The 14,231-nt window shown below is 44.3% G+C and overlaps 3 protein-coding genes across 4 annotated transcripts in view; 1 reads left to right on the top strand and 2 right to left on the bottom strand.

Moving 5' to 3' along the window:
* Nucleotides 1–1,602, bottom strand: part of HSD11B1 (hydroxysteroid 11-beta dehydrogenase 1) — a 44,584-nt gene extending 42,982 nt beyond the window's left edge. The window contains exon 1 of one of the 2 annotated variants that reach the window (XM_014834912.3): nucleotides 1,436–1,602. The gene's annotated coding sequence lies outside the window, so the exon portion shown is untranslated. The remainder of the gene's footprint in view (nucleotides 1–1,435) is intronic. The other variant, XM_014834911.3, reaches the window with a different exon arrangement.
* Nucleotides 1–14,231, top strand: part of LAMB3 (laminin subunit beta 3) — a 103,669-nt gene that overhangs the window by 31,351 nt on the left and 58,087 nt on the right. Inside the window, exon 2 of the mRNA XM_070497127.1 lies at nucleotides 6,303–6,395. The gene's annotated coding sequence lies outside the window, so the exon portion shown is untranslated. The remainder of the gene's footprint in view (nucleotides 1–6,302; nucleotides 6,396–14,231) is intronic.
* G0S2 (G0/G1 switch 2) lies at nucleotides 9,105–10,271 on the bottom strand. Its single transcript, XM_014834940.3, has 2 exons — nucleotides 9,969–10,271; nucleotides 9,105–9,836 (listed from the first exon to the last, which is right to left on the bottom strand). Exon 2 carries the CDS (start codon nucleotides 9,793–9,795, stop codon nucleotides 9,499–9,501), a length of 297 nt encoding a protein of 98 aa, XP_014690426.1. The 5' UTR covers nucleotides 9,796–9,836; nucleotides 9,969–10,271; the 3' UTR covers nucleotides 9,105–9,498.

The following is a 14,231-nucleotide window of genomic DNA, read 5'->3' as shown; positions in this document are numbered from 1 at the left end:
CAGATACAGTGTTTATGATTTCTTGGACGTCTGGGCTACCTTTCTGTAAAGTTGGGGTAGTTTCTTGAAAGGCCCTTGGGTGGGACCAGGAGAAGTGAGTTTGTCTCCCCTCCACCATTGACACATATGTGACCCTGGGCAAGGCCCTTCCCCTGTCTTGGCTTCAATTCCCTCACCTGGCAAACAAGAGGAATTAAATTAGATTACTTTTAAGATTTGTTCCAGCTCAGAAATTGGATGCGGGGAGCTTTTAGCTGTACTGAAATCAGTATAAAGAGCAAGCTAGGATTTTTGGATTTTATTTTCATTTCATGCTAAAGAGGGAAAGGCAATTCCTTTCAAATCTTGGCAAGCAAGCAGATGCGAGATTCTTCCATCTCTCCTTTACCTCTCCCGCCCTCCTTTCAGATTCTGACTATGATTTACTCACACAAACCCCAAAGAGAAATACTGGTACTAAAAACAACCACCGCAAGTGTGTCCCTCTGAATTGTTAAGCTCTGTTGGAAAAGTTGGGGGAGCAGAACTCTTAAAAGCCAACTGTTATGAAAACTCATCATCATCATCCATGGACGCTGTCCCAAGCATGAGTCTAGCTATTTTAATCCCTCCAAGAGGGTCAGTAAACTGCAAGCTTCTGGATGATACTGTCTACTGATGGCAAGTGGGGGTTTGGGTAAATGGTGGGGGGTGGGGAATGGCATTTCCTGTTCCTGTCAGAGTTTCTCTAACGGACCTGAAACAAGCACCTTTGAATTCTCCCTGAACAGACCGTTTTAAGTCTCAGAAGGTCAGTATCCTAAGCAGCCAGGCTGGTCTGGGATTAAGGACTAGATGAACAGCACTTGAAGAATTTTCATTGACAAATTTAGGCCTCCCTTGGTCCATTGAACAAGACATCTTGAGATAAAATAAACCTTCCTTAAAGCTCCAGATCTCAAGATTAATAATATTAAACTAGCTGATGGTTGGATGCAAAATGCAGATCAGCACTCTTAGCAATTCCCAAGATACAGCGTAGCATTTGTACAATGTCATCACTTTAAAGCCCATTTTTAAAAATGCTCACGACCTGCAACCTTTGTATGATTTCAAAAGAGCAAGCAGACATTTTTCAAACAATTTTTGAAACTCTTTTGTTCCAACTTAACTTTCTGTCCCAAAATGATCAGAATGCTCTCAGTGCCAGTAACAGACGTCTGGTTCCATCTGTGTCTTATCCTATCTTCCCTCCTACACATTTCAAAGCTCATCAGGCAGTTCTTTTTGTTTTTTTGACCAGCATTTGACATTGAAAGCTCTCTTCTGCCCAGCCCTCCAGTATATTCCAATAGGTGCATTATTTCAATAGCGGTTTTTTGAGGACCTACTATGTTCTAGGCCCTGGCACAAATGGTGATGCTATTATATATAATATGATTTTAAAAAGTCTTACCTTGGGGTTTCAACCAAATTTGACTCCTTTTTATTGATCTCGTTTTCCCTTTTGCTTCTTTTCTCCCTCTCCTTCCTCTTCTGCCTTCCCTTCTGTTTCATTTCACTCTTCCTCTGCGGTTTCCCACTCTTTGGGGAGGGGCAGGATTTCCTGCTCAGAAGTTAGTTGGTTTCTGGGAGGAGTCAGAAGACCTGATTGGAGCCTGGAACCAGCTGGTCTGCCACCTGATACAAGAAGGTGAAACCCAGGCCAAGGAAGAGGGCCCTTATGCTAGGCCGGAGCTTGCAGCCAGGAGGTGCCGGGAGAGGAGCACCAAAGGGAAGCCAGAGTGGGCCAGTCGTGGGAGGCAGGCATCAGGGCTCCCCGAAGGACAGAGGACCCTTGAAACAGTTGGAATGCTTTGGAAGTGGTCCTGGTTGCCCTGGAGACTTATCCATTACTATTGTTAGCTCTAAACTTGCCAGAGGCACACCAGGCAGAGCCCCTGTCCCACCCTTAGCAGGCGCTCACTCTCAGATTCCTGGCTTTGCCTCAAAGGAACGTACTGAAACAAAACCTGGGGTTGGGCAGATTTTTCTTCCCCACCAGGAGAGACTCTAGCAGCTGAATGTACTCTGTGAGGCCTGAGTGTCTACACATTTCTCAGTTGTAAACTCCTTAGAGAATCACCTATGTGACTTATAAACCATTATGGTGATCATATCAGCAGGAGCATGGAGTGGATGGTAGAGGGGAGACAGGAGCCTGCAATAGGATCCAGATGGGGTAGGGACTCCATAAGTAGGGACAGTAATTCCAGCCGGATTCATACCAATTAATGGAGGGTCACACCCCAATTCAGAGGTTTTCATTCTTTTGGACTAAGACGTAGACAACAGTGTGTCAACAAAAGTTCACTATCTTCATCCATTTATGTATTCATTCTTTAACAAGTATTGAATGAGCATCTATTCCATGTCAGGCCCTGGGCTAAGAGCTGGGGATAGAGTTGTGAGTCAAACTAGACATGGCCCTGCCCTGATGGAGAGAATAATTGACATGGTTGCACACTGGTCTCTCTGAGATCTGGGAAGGAAATTTAGAGGAAGGACTAGAATTGTTGGGTGTTAATGTCTCCCTTGGAGCAGCCTCAGGGGACAGATTTTGCATAGTCATCTTTTGGTTTCTTAGGAAAAGTGAGACATTGGTTCTTTCAACAGCCCTTCTGATTGCAATATCTACAAGTATTCTTGTCTATAGGCTCCCAATTCCTAGAGGATGGAAGACTTTTGAGGCTTATTTTTTCTTTCAGGAGCCAGTTGTTTTATCTAGAGAACCATAAGTTCTGTTGATTTCTAGCTCATTTACTTTCTAAGGCTCTCTGAAAATGTCTAGCCACATATTGGATATTTTTAATATCCAGTTTGGGATTTCAATTAATTTTTTTTTCTCATTAAATCCCCTAATTCATATTTGAGCCCACTGAAAGAAAAAAAAAGAAACAACAAAACAGACAAGTCTCCCTTGCTTCAACTGTTGGGTCTACTCCAGTATCCTCTTTGAAAGTTTCCTGAAATGTTTTCATCTTTATTTAGTTTATAATTTTGAATCTTTGTCCAATGTACCTTTAAAAGAAAGGCTTCTGGAATTGTCTTTTTATACTGTATTTCCTATTTTTTCTTGCCTTAAGAAGGCACTTAAAAATTTTTTTATACAGCTGAGTTATTTAAATTTTTCCTTTCTTACCCTGCTGCTTTCAAATATTTTTCTCCAGTTAAAGGACTAATAATTAACCGAACTAGTTGGTACAGATCTGTAGTCTAGACCAAGTGCCTAATAAAATCCTGAATTATGTAACAAATTTCTACCTGGCTTCCTGGGGTTTAGGAAAATCTTTAATTATGACCCTTAATATGGATCCAGACCAGAGTTGAAATTTAACTTCTTTAGGGCTGCCTTCTGGTTTAGTAATTTTACAATGTGATTGCTTTTTTTCCAGGGAAAACTTGGGAGAAAGGGTGGCTCATATAGAAGGTCAGGCAAACATGAGTGGAAAGAGAGAGAAACAAAATGAGAGTGGGTTTCAGAAAGGTTATATTGGAGTTAGAATTTTCTCTTTTAGGTCTCAGTATACTAATTAAAGAAGCTAACTATTGACTCGTTAGATTTCTGGGGTTTCTCTTAAAAATATTAATTTATTCTGGGGTTCCTCTTAAATGAACTAGTTTATTAAGTTTGACATGTCAAAAGTTCTCCATGATGGCCATTGTTATTCCAACTCAAAATTTTTGCTCTTTGCCAGAGTAAGTGCAAGGGATAAGATTATGGTACAACTTAATATGGGAAGCAAGAGTTCTTCCAAGAGGAGGCTGCACTTTAGACATAGAAGAATCCAAGAGAGACAAGGGAGACCACTTAGAAAGAGTGTGTGCCTGTGAATGGTATCTTGGGATTTCTTTCTAAGCAAAGGTTAGGAACGGGCCATGCAATCAATGACCTGACAATCTTTGACACCAGAATACAGACTAAAAGTGACCTTCATTCACACGTTAACAAGACAGAGAGTGCTCTAATGAGAGTTTTGTAGGGGACTCAAAGCTAACTTTGACCAATTGCCTTTGCCTGAATTGGTCACCAGTCTAAGGAACCTCCAACTGATATCCCTTAGGACCAGTTTGGATTGGATTTGCCACTATTTGGACCATTCCATATGGAACACCCCCCTTAATCATATATCAGAAATAAGGCATTCCAGAACAAAACAAAAACACATAAGATAAGACTTTATAATATAGACAAACAAAAGCAAAAGCAAAGTAAGCAGCAGGGGAATAAGCAGTTTAATGGCAAAAATAGTTATCAGACGGTATACTTCCAAAACAAAGGGTCTAATGAACTATATAAGACCTATGTCTAATTACTCAATGGTACACCTCCCAACCAAAATGCCTAATGACCTTATGCAAAGACCTAGTTACAACTACTTACCAGAATATACCTCAGTAAACTAAAATTTCTACAAGAACTGAGGTCTAATGGTTTTTATACAAAGGCCTGTTTGGTTACAAATCATAGAAGCAGTAAGAAGTCAATGAATCTAGTCAAATTCAGGTTATTTTTGAGACTGACTTACCTGGCAGCAGATATGAAGGACAAATGGAATTTGGGCACAAGGAGCCCAGTAGGAGCACTTGTTGGTTTTGGGAAGCAGGCAGTTCACGTAAGCGTACTTTCCCAGACGTAAGTGGGCTGACATCATCTATAGAAGCATGTTTGTTTGTTGATTGGCTGGCACTCTGAAATATGTTTATGGAGTGAGTCAGTTCCTGGTTGACTGACCATCAGAAGTGAGAGGCTATCACTGATTGGTTGGCTTACAAAAGTGTGTTAATGGAGGCAAGTTGTCATTGATTGAGCCAATGGGTTTAAAATTGGTTCTGGATACCAAGATTAGAAAACAGTCAAACTTGTCCTAAGCATATGGAAAGTTTTTAATATTCTCACAGGTGGCACCTACTGTTTGTTTTCACTAGAACGTAGCACGAGTTGGTATCTGATGTAGTGCAAAATTATATATTTATTTATGTTAATAGGTCAGACTCTTGTGGTGTTTTGTAAAGAGCAGGGTAAGTAATAAGTGTTTTACTATGAAAAAATTTGAGAATCATTAGGTTCAACCTCTAGGTTAAGGCATTTTCTAAAAGGCAAAAGCATTAGTTAGATACAGTTAATCAGGAAAGGATTTATTTTTGGAATTAAATTCATTACTTGTAATAGTCATCCAGCAAGAAGGAAAATATTTGTCAATGTGCTGAGAAAAAGAACAAAGAAGCATTGGAAACATAGAGAAGGGGAGGTGGGTTCCAGAGAAGTAGGCTGGAATGGGAAATATCTCTCCTATTTGGTGGTTGTACTAAACAGAATCCTAGCATCTTATAATTGGATGGGACCTCAGAAATGATAAGATTAGCCTCTCTCCAAGTTCAGAAATCTCCTCTCCAGTTTATACCATCCTTGGCTGGTGATTTCCAACCTCTGCTTACAGGCTTTTAGTAATGGGGAGCTTACTATACATCACAAGGCAACCCATTATGCTTTGAATTACTCTGATTTCTTAATCACTAAGATCTGCTTCCTGTACTCCTACTTGCTAGTCCTCATTTTGCATTTTCAAGCCACATAAAATGACTATTTTATTGGACTTTATTGGACCAGTACAGCAGCCCTTCAAATATTTGGAGACAATAGTTACGTGACGCTATTGTATCTTCTGTTCTCTAGTGATCCATTTGATTGTTCTGTATGTGACAGGGTTTCTGGACTTTTATCTGCCCCAGTCCCTCTGATCTAGGCAAGTTTTTGTTTGTCAAGATCTCTCTTGAAATATAACAAGAGCTATCATTGGCTGAAAGCTTACTATCTGCCAGGTACTGCTCTAAGCACTTAACATGGATTATCTCCTTTCATCTGCAAAATCATCCCATGAGGAAGGAACTATTTTGTAGATGAAGAATGAACTTAAGTAACTTGAGGCAGAGAGTTTATAAGTAACCTGTCCAAGGTCTTCGAGCTAGCGGCAGAATGCAAACCCAAGCAAATCCAGGCGGTCTGACTTAACTTCTTTGGTTTTCCACCTGCCAGACTGCAAAGGAAAACAAAACTACCTCCTCTTCCCTTTTTCTGTACATTCCATGTCTACTAATGAGGGGTTAGTTTGTTTTAGCAGGCCTGTCACAAGCTCTTGTTGACTTATATTGAGCCTGTAATCCGTGAAAATACCTAGGTCTTTTTCACACTATCTTCTTCTAGAATAGGCCTTTGTAATTCTGTGGTCATGCAACTGGTGTTTTGGACCTCAGTTCTTTACTGTATCTTCTTCCCTATTCAGTTTCAATCGGTCAGCTTCAGTCATGGTTCCAGCCTGTTGAGTGGTTTTGAATCCTGACTCGACAATCTCAGCTCTGCATCACCAACAGAACTGGTAAGTACACCTTCTGTCGCTTCTCCTAGGTTGCTGATAAAATTGCCAAACAGGATAGGGCCAAGGACCACTTCTGTCCCAGTGTTGGGAGAGGGACTCAGCATGTTTGATCACAACTAGGCATAGTCTTGCGAGACTACCTCAAAATCTTGATTCTGAAACTATTAAGCAAACCCCTTTCCCTTACTTTCCTTTATCCTGGGGTTTCTCAACCTCAGTTCTACTGACATTTTAGACTGGAGAATTCTTTGTTGTGGACAGCTGTCCTGCATGCTATGAGATGTTTAATAGCATCCCTGGCTTCTACTCACTAGATGCAAGCAGTGGTACCTCTCCTCCCTCCTAGATAACCAGAAATGTCTCCAGACATTTTCAAATGTCTCCTGGGGAGACAAAATTTCTCCCTCTCTCATTGAGAACCACTGCTCTAACTTCATAAATGGATGAATTGAGCAATCAAGCACTCATTAAAAACCTACTGTTTGTCTAGGGCTTGATAATTTCTGTGAACACTCAAGGGGAAGACATGGTCCTTGAGAAGATTATACTCTGTCCCTGGAGGAAGTGGACTCAGTTCTGTGACAACCAGTCTTTTCTCCTTCTAAGCTAAAGCTTCTTACTATAATTCAGGTTCATGAGGAGGAAACTGGGTAGAGCTAGATATCCATTTAGGGGTTCTTGGGAGCTTGCATCCCTCTTTTCCTACCAGATTCCTAGCTTTTTTGCTTTCTTTCTCTCCTTCCTTCCTTCCTTTCTCTCTCTCTACCCCCCCCCATCTCTCTCTTCCTCTCGCTCTCTCTCTCCCTCTCCCTAGAATACTGCTCTGTAAAACAACTGGAGAAAAGGTCCATTACTGAGTGATCCAGTATGAGACTCAGACTGGAGGACCTGTAAGAATTCAGAGAAATGAGAAGATCAGAGAAGATTTCAATAGCTTGGACTTGACTGAGTTGGGTAGTTTGAACATATATAGGTATGAGACATAACTTTGAAAATAAAAGTATATAGGCATTACCTACATATTTAGGCAAATATGTAAAAAAGACATTTTTTTGTAGATAGGCAAACCGAAAAATAGACATTACCTTCTAAACCAAAAATTGGAGTATATGATTTGATATATAGCTTGACAATAAGCAGACTATTTGAAATCATATCTCTCTTGGAGAATTTGAGGTATATGTTTTCAGAAGGCGTGGAGAATGTGGGTGGGAGGACATTCAGGTGGCAAAAGTAATGTGAACAAAGATGCAAAAGACCAAAAGGGAATAGGAGGTACCAGGGCCCAAGCTGGGCAGCCTGAGAAATCAGGTGAGAAGCTGGAATAGGAGCTGATCACGAACATACTGAAAAATCTGGCACGGGAGTTCGGTCTCTGACGTTTCTCGAGTGGAGGAGCAGAAGGGTGAAACGTATTGAAGGAAGAACAGTCTAGCAGAGGAACCATTTGGGGAGAAAGTGCTAAAAGGTGCAGGAGGAGGTTTGAGCTGTCGGGAGCTGGACAAGGTCATGGCCGAATGGGTGGAGGAATATGACTAGAATAGGAGAGGCATTTTGGAAGAGTAAGATTGGATGAATTCTTAAGAAGGTTTTTGGACATTTAAGTTGAGGCTATGTCTTAATAAAGGGCCGAATTTCCCATTTTTGGAAACTGGGAGAACAATGGTGCCACTGACATCCTTTTCCTCCTTTTACGATGTCGCTTTTCTCTTAATCTCACCCCATTCGGACGCTCTTCTGTTTGGAGTGAGGATAGATATCAGGGAGAGATGGCATTTGATCAGGGCCAGGAATGCCGGATAGGATTTGAGCCGACAGAAATAAAATGAAGGAGGGTGTGTGTGCGGGAAGGGAGTGGTGGTGGACACAGTCTGATCAGAGGCAATGGCACCGACCATTGGTATGTTTGGCAAAAATGCACAGCCATTAATGACAAGAGTGAAATGTCTGTATCTGGTTAGGGCAGGAGACATATAAAATCACAAGGAGAGTGGCATTGGGTCCGTGACCCTAACTACCTCTCTAGGAGCCATTGTTTAAAATTTCCTTTGCTGAGCCCTGTAGAGCCACTGAATTAGTTATTACCACAGAGCAAGCTCTGCCTCTGGAGGAAGAGGTCTGTGACAACCAGTCTTTTCTCCCTCTAACCTAGAGCTTCTTACTATGATTTGAGTTCATGGGGGAAGAAGCTGCGTAGAGTTAGACATCAATTAGGTGTTCCTGGGAGCTTGCCTTCCCTCTTCCTACCGGCTAGCTAGTTTTCCCTTTTGCTTTCTTCCTTTTCTTTTTCTTTCTTTCTCCTTCTTTCGCTAAAATACAGTTAGGAAGAAAGGGGTCCCAGCCATAGGGGCCTCTGCTACACAGGTGTGAGATGGCAAATGGGTGTTCTGCCCTAGAATTACTCATTATCTCCCACTCACATACTGTAGCTCAGAAGTTGATATATCTTCTGATCTTAAAAATGCTAAGTCTGGTGGGACTTAAAAAAAAAATTTATCTCTTCCTACCCCTAACATGAAACAAAAATAAATCCTGAAGAGACTTATAAGCATGTCATATGAATATCTGAGTCCCCAGCAGTGAAGTAAGTGTTGCCTGACCTTCAGAAAGCTGCTCTCTCCACAGTGCTCCAGTAAGACCCCCTTCACCAGCATGCCCACCCTCCCTGCTGCCCACTCCAGGGCACCATGCCTGAATCAGATACTGAGATACAGTATAAAACGTTTTTTATTTCAAAATGCAAAATGGTGGTCATTGTAATAATAATAATAATAACAATAATAATATTAATATAAAAAGCATTCCCCTCCCTCTGCCCCAGTGCAAAATGGTAGATGCACTTAGATAGCTTAAAGATACATAGTTTTGGACATATCTTTCTGTAGTGTCTCACAGCAGCAAAACTCAACCCCAAACTCCTTTCGTGGATCTGTGTGGTAGTTCAGTTCTAGAAGTCAGTGGCTTCTCAGAAGGAAGTCCAAACAGCACAGGACTCCTGCTGTCTCCCACTTGAGCCTGACCTGCGCTCGCTTGCCCTCTCTCTCTGTCTCTGTCCCTAGCTCAGTCTCTCTCTCCACCTCCCTCTGCTGGTCTCCCCGGGTTCTTAGGAGCCATGCTGCCGGTTGCGGAGGATGGCCTCCTGCTGCTTGCCTTTCTCCAGCAGGGCTTGTGTCTGGAGGGCCTTTCGCTCACGGGCGGCCTGCAGCTCGGCCACAGCTGCCTCCTCCTCCCGCAGGCGGCTGGAGGCCGTGAAGGGGCTGCACACAGTCTCCACCAGGCCTAGCACCACACCGAAGAAAGCCAGGACGCTGCCCAGCACGTACAGCTTTAACAGCTTCCGGTTGGGCTTCTGGGCCATCATCTCCTTGGCCAGAGGAATCAGCTCCTGGACCGTTTCCATCTCGGTTCTGGGCTCTCTAGGCTGTCCGGGGCGGGAGTGACCTGCAGGAGGAGCGGAGCAGGAAAGGGGGACGTTTAGCCACTGAAGGACAGCTCCAGCTTTCCCGAACACCCCTCATTCAGCTGTCTTGGGGGTGCCCCCGCGCGCCCCCGTGCCCGCGCCGCCCGGCTCACCTTCGTGCTTCGGCGCGAGCAGGAGGCAGCGCGAGCTGGGGGCGGCGGCGCAGCGGCGGTCGGCGCGTCAGTCGGTGGGGCCAGGCTCTGCGTTCTCCTCCTCGGCAGCCGCGGCTCTTCCAGATGGAGACTCCGCAGCTGGCAGCTTGTCAGCGTCCCGGGGCCGCTTATATCTTTTCTACGAGACCCGCCTCCTGGGTTCCCTTGGCTGGGGCCAGGGCAGCCCCGGCCAAAGAAAGGAGGAAGAGCAAGGGGGAGGAGGGGGAGGAGGGGGAGGCGGCCACGAGCTGTGCACGCCCGGGCTGTGTGAGCTCAGGGTCCCGGGACGGGGAGATCGCTGCGGGGGCGGGGCGGCAGAGAGCAGGCCTGGACGGCGAGGTCCCACTCCGGGTGCTCGCAAGGGTCAGGACCCGGAGCCCGGAGAAGTATCCGTCTACATTTCCGACATGACTCTGAGTGGTGTGGGTGGGCACACAGCTCCCCTCGTCCAGGACACCCGAGAAGGACCCCTGATGAGGACATCTGGGGGTTCTACCTAACTGAAAAATCTTTAGCTTTTATTCAGATGGGTTGTCATCTTCCCACATGTATGAGGTTCGGAGGGGAGAAGGCGAGGGGGAGGGATCTGGGTAAGCAACAGAACAGGTCTCCAGGCTCTGCATAATACTGTGCTTACTGTTTCTTTCCGGCCTGACTGGTTTTATTCACTGGTGCTTGCATTGCTAGGGTCACTTGATAGATAACGATTCTTTGAAGGTGCCCTTCTGTGCACAGAGATGTGGGTATGTGTGTGTGTGTGTGATGTCAGTCTCTGTGCCTGCAGGTGTATGTATATGCACTTCTGCATACCAGGGAACTGCCATTAAATCCAAATTGTCTCCGCTGGCATCTGAGAAGTGAAGTTGGGGGCTGGGGGAAGGGGAGGATGGAAGGGGGGCTGTTAGTAAAACTTGCTGGTTTGGAATGCAAATATTTCATGCTCTCCTCCATAATTGTTTGCCACTTCCCTGGATCTGTGGGTGCCAGCTCAGCTTTATCATAGAAACAGTTGAGAGTTTAAGGCAGAAGGGTGAGAGTTGACAGTTTGTGTAAGAAGCTAAAGAGTGGAGGGTGCTCTTGGAAGCGTGAGGAGAGTAGGATTGATTGTGACTGGGATTAAACATCATCCCTTTGGGGAGGTGGAATAGTTTTGGTTATCCATAGACCAGAGTTGGCAAGTAAGGGAAGAGGAGAGACAGATAGGCCAAAGGGCTTAAAGCAGGGAGAAGAAGAGGGCAGGGGGAGGAGCGGGAAATCAGACTAGCCAGAAGACTGCAAAGGTCAGTGATGCAATCTTGCAACAGCCTGCCATGGTCAGCTGGGCTGAGCCCTGCAGGGAGGGACGGGGAGGGGGCTGCTTCAAGGATCAAATTTTGAGTCATTGGAAATTTTAACAGTAATCTGTCTTTGGCGTCTGAGGCAATTTCCAAGACAACTCAGTTAAAAGAGGCAGCAATAACAAGCACCCTTTGCTCTGACTGTTAGTAGGGATCTGTGTGTGCAGACTGGGCAAAGTTACCTGAATAGCTGATTTAAAATTCTGTGTTTTAGTTTGTATAAAAGCAGTCAAGATGACAAGGGGCCAAATAGAGATTATTCCTGGAGGATTGTGTTTCCTGCCTATTATTCTTTTAACCTTGTCAGGCAGGAAAATTCTGTAATAAGGGAGCAAGCTGATATTAATATCAGTCTTGGCATTTTCTGTGAACCTTGTTTATAATTTTGGAGAGGTCTCTAATAAGTGGCAGAGATGGTTTGTGAGTTTTCTCAAGATCTGTGAATGTTCCAAACATTGTGGCTGCTGGAAGAGCATATGATGTGCGCCCTAAGGTCAGAGCTTTCTCCTGGTTTCTGCTTTGAAGGTGAGCCAGTCCAGACTGGGACCCAAAACTCCGAAATTGACTTGTTGGTAATCATTTCCGGTGTTTCTGTAACTCAAAGACGCAAACCACACGTCTTCCACGGTCAGTAGGCTGTAATTTACCTGGGGTTCCCCTTTCTTGTGATTTGCTGTGGTACAGCACATCACCACCTCAGATGAGTTCCCCTCATTCAGTCTTTGATAATCTGACCTTGACCCTCCCCCGGCCACACTAGCTTGCTGTCCAGGGTTGGACAGAAAGGTCAGCAACTGGCCTGGATTGGAGTCGCTGGTGGATTTGATATTCCTGGTTCAGGTGATAGCTGGAGCTGAGTGGGAGATGGTGGGAATAGAAGGCTGAGGAACCCAGGGTCACCCCGTGCTGAGGAATTTCTGGCACAGCTCCTCTGTCTGGATGGGGAAGAGAACCCAGCTTCCAGGGTAGGGGGTTAGGTAGGGCTTGGGAAACTAAGCACGTGCTTTAAGCACACTGACGTCACTTTAGAGATGTAAAGCCTTGTGTTGCATCACGCAGGTCAGACACAGGTTATAGCTATGAAGGTCAGATCAGTCATAGGGTGACCAACTGTCCCAGTTTGCCTAGGGCTAAGGGGTTTCCCAGAAACGCAGGACTTATGGTGCTGAAACTGGGCAAACTGGAACAGTTGGTCACCCGACCCTTGAGTCTATCCCAACATTTATTTCTTGCCATTCCTAGGAAGGCAGGGAAGGCTAGTTAAAATTTGTTTATTTTGCTTTCCAAATCTTTTTCTGCTAAACCTTAAAACACCCAGAGCCATCTGCAGAGGAAGCAATCACGGAGGGGCAACAGGTAGTCCAAGGGGTTAGTGCTGAGGAGGGATGGAGCTGTGGCGACCACTGTGTCTTGGGGTTTGAAGGAACAGGGGACAGAGCTCTTTGGATGGTTGGTTGTGTATGAGCCTCAGTTATTAGTACTATTATTTCGTCACCAGCTACTTGCTGCCAAGCAAAGTCACTGCCCACCCCTGGAATTCTGGGAGTCTGGAGGGAGGGCATCATCATAGGAGATATGATAAAACTTTTCGAATATCTTACACTCCCTTTTTTTCCAGTCCTTTAGTTACTTTCATTTCATGTAAATTAGTTTCGGAAAGAAGGTTTCTTATTCCTCAAATATCAATGGAAGAGTTTAAAATTTACGTGTCTAAACTTTATCTTCCTCTGATCTTGTGGATTAGCATTCTAGAGTCTAGACCTTTCTGTGCAGATATCCTTCTTTCATCACAAGCTTGACACACTTCTTACAACAAGACTCCCCACTTTCTCTGTACAAACTAGGTCACCTTCTCAATATCCTTATTGCTAGCAGTGGCATCTCCATTTCACCTGTTCTCTGGGTTTGAAATATTGTGGCGTTTTCTTGGAGAGGGCTTCCTTGAAGAGTCTCATCATTCTCTACCTAATGCCCTGCTTTATTTTTCTTCATGGCACTCAGTACCTGACTTTATATTGATATGATTATTCGTTTGCTTTTGTATTATCTTCCATACTCATTGGAGGATGAGCCATGAGGGCTGAGACTTTGTTTTGTTTTTCCCTGTGTCCCCAGGGCCCAGTAAGATCCTTGGCATATAGTAGGTTCTTAATATATAACTATGGGATTAATGGACTTCCCCGTTGGACTATGACACCTGGCTGGGGAGGGAGCATGACTATTGTTTGCATGTAGTCAGACTTTTAGTGGATGCTCAAAGAAGCATTCAGGGTTTTTTTTTTTTTGGACGGTTCTTTTGCCTTTTGCCTTCTCCTCTCTAATCCATCTCAAATGCTACCACAAATAAATCTTTCTAAAATTAAATTTTTATTCTTTATTGCCTGTTTAAAGCCCAAATTTCTGGTTGCCCACATGATGAACTCCTGGATCCTGCGTTTTGAATTTACTTGACCAATGTTCTTGGAATCCAGGACCTCTCTGATCTGATCTTTCCTACTCATCTAACTTTCTATCCCGTTCTTCTCCAGCAAGAACCCTGCGCTCACAGATGGGTTTCTCATAGCCCAAGAAACAACTTATTTGGATTGTTTCTGCCTCACTTTTGCTTATACTCTTCTTCCTCCCTGAAATGCTGTTCTCTTTCTACTCTGTCTTTCTCCCTTCAGTTCATTTGCTCCAAGAAGCCACCACTGCCCGTGCCAGTACACCCTAATCTCTCCTTTCTGTGAATTTCAGCTGCCTTTGTGGCTCATACTGCACAGGTTGGCCCTGCATTGTCTGCTGTTTTCTACAGCTCTCTCATTGTTTCCTGTGGACTCGCCCTGTCTCTGTGGAAGACCAGATTTTTGTACCTTTCATGGTGCTAACATTTAATAGGGGCCCATTA

Source organism: Equus asinus, chromosome 25 (genome assembly GCF_041296235.1).
Source record: "Equus asinus isolate D_3611 breed Donkey chromosome 25, EquAss-T2T_v2, whole genome shotgun sequence".
Classification (NCBI taxonomy): Eukaryota; Metazoa; Chordata; class Mammalia; order Perissodactyla; family Equidae; genus Equus; species Equus asinus.
Note: the sequence above shows the minus strand (reverse complement) of the source record. Positions and strands in the feature narration are given on the sequence as shown.

What these genes read in the sequence shown, in the direction of transcription:
- G0S2 (XM_014834940.3), bottom strand. Translation starts at nt 9,795, where the DNA reads ATGGAAACGGTCCAGGAGCTGATTCCTCTGGCCAAGGAGATGATGGCC.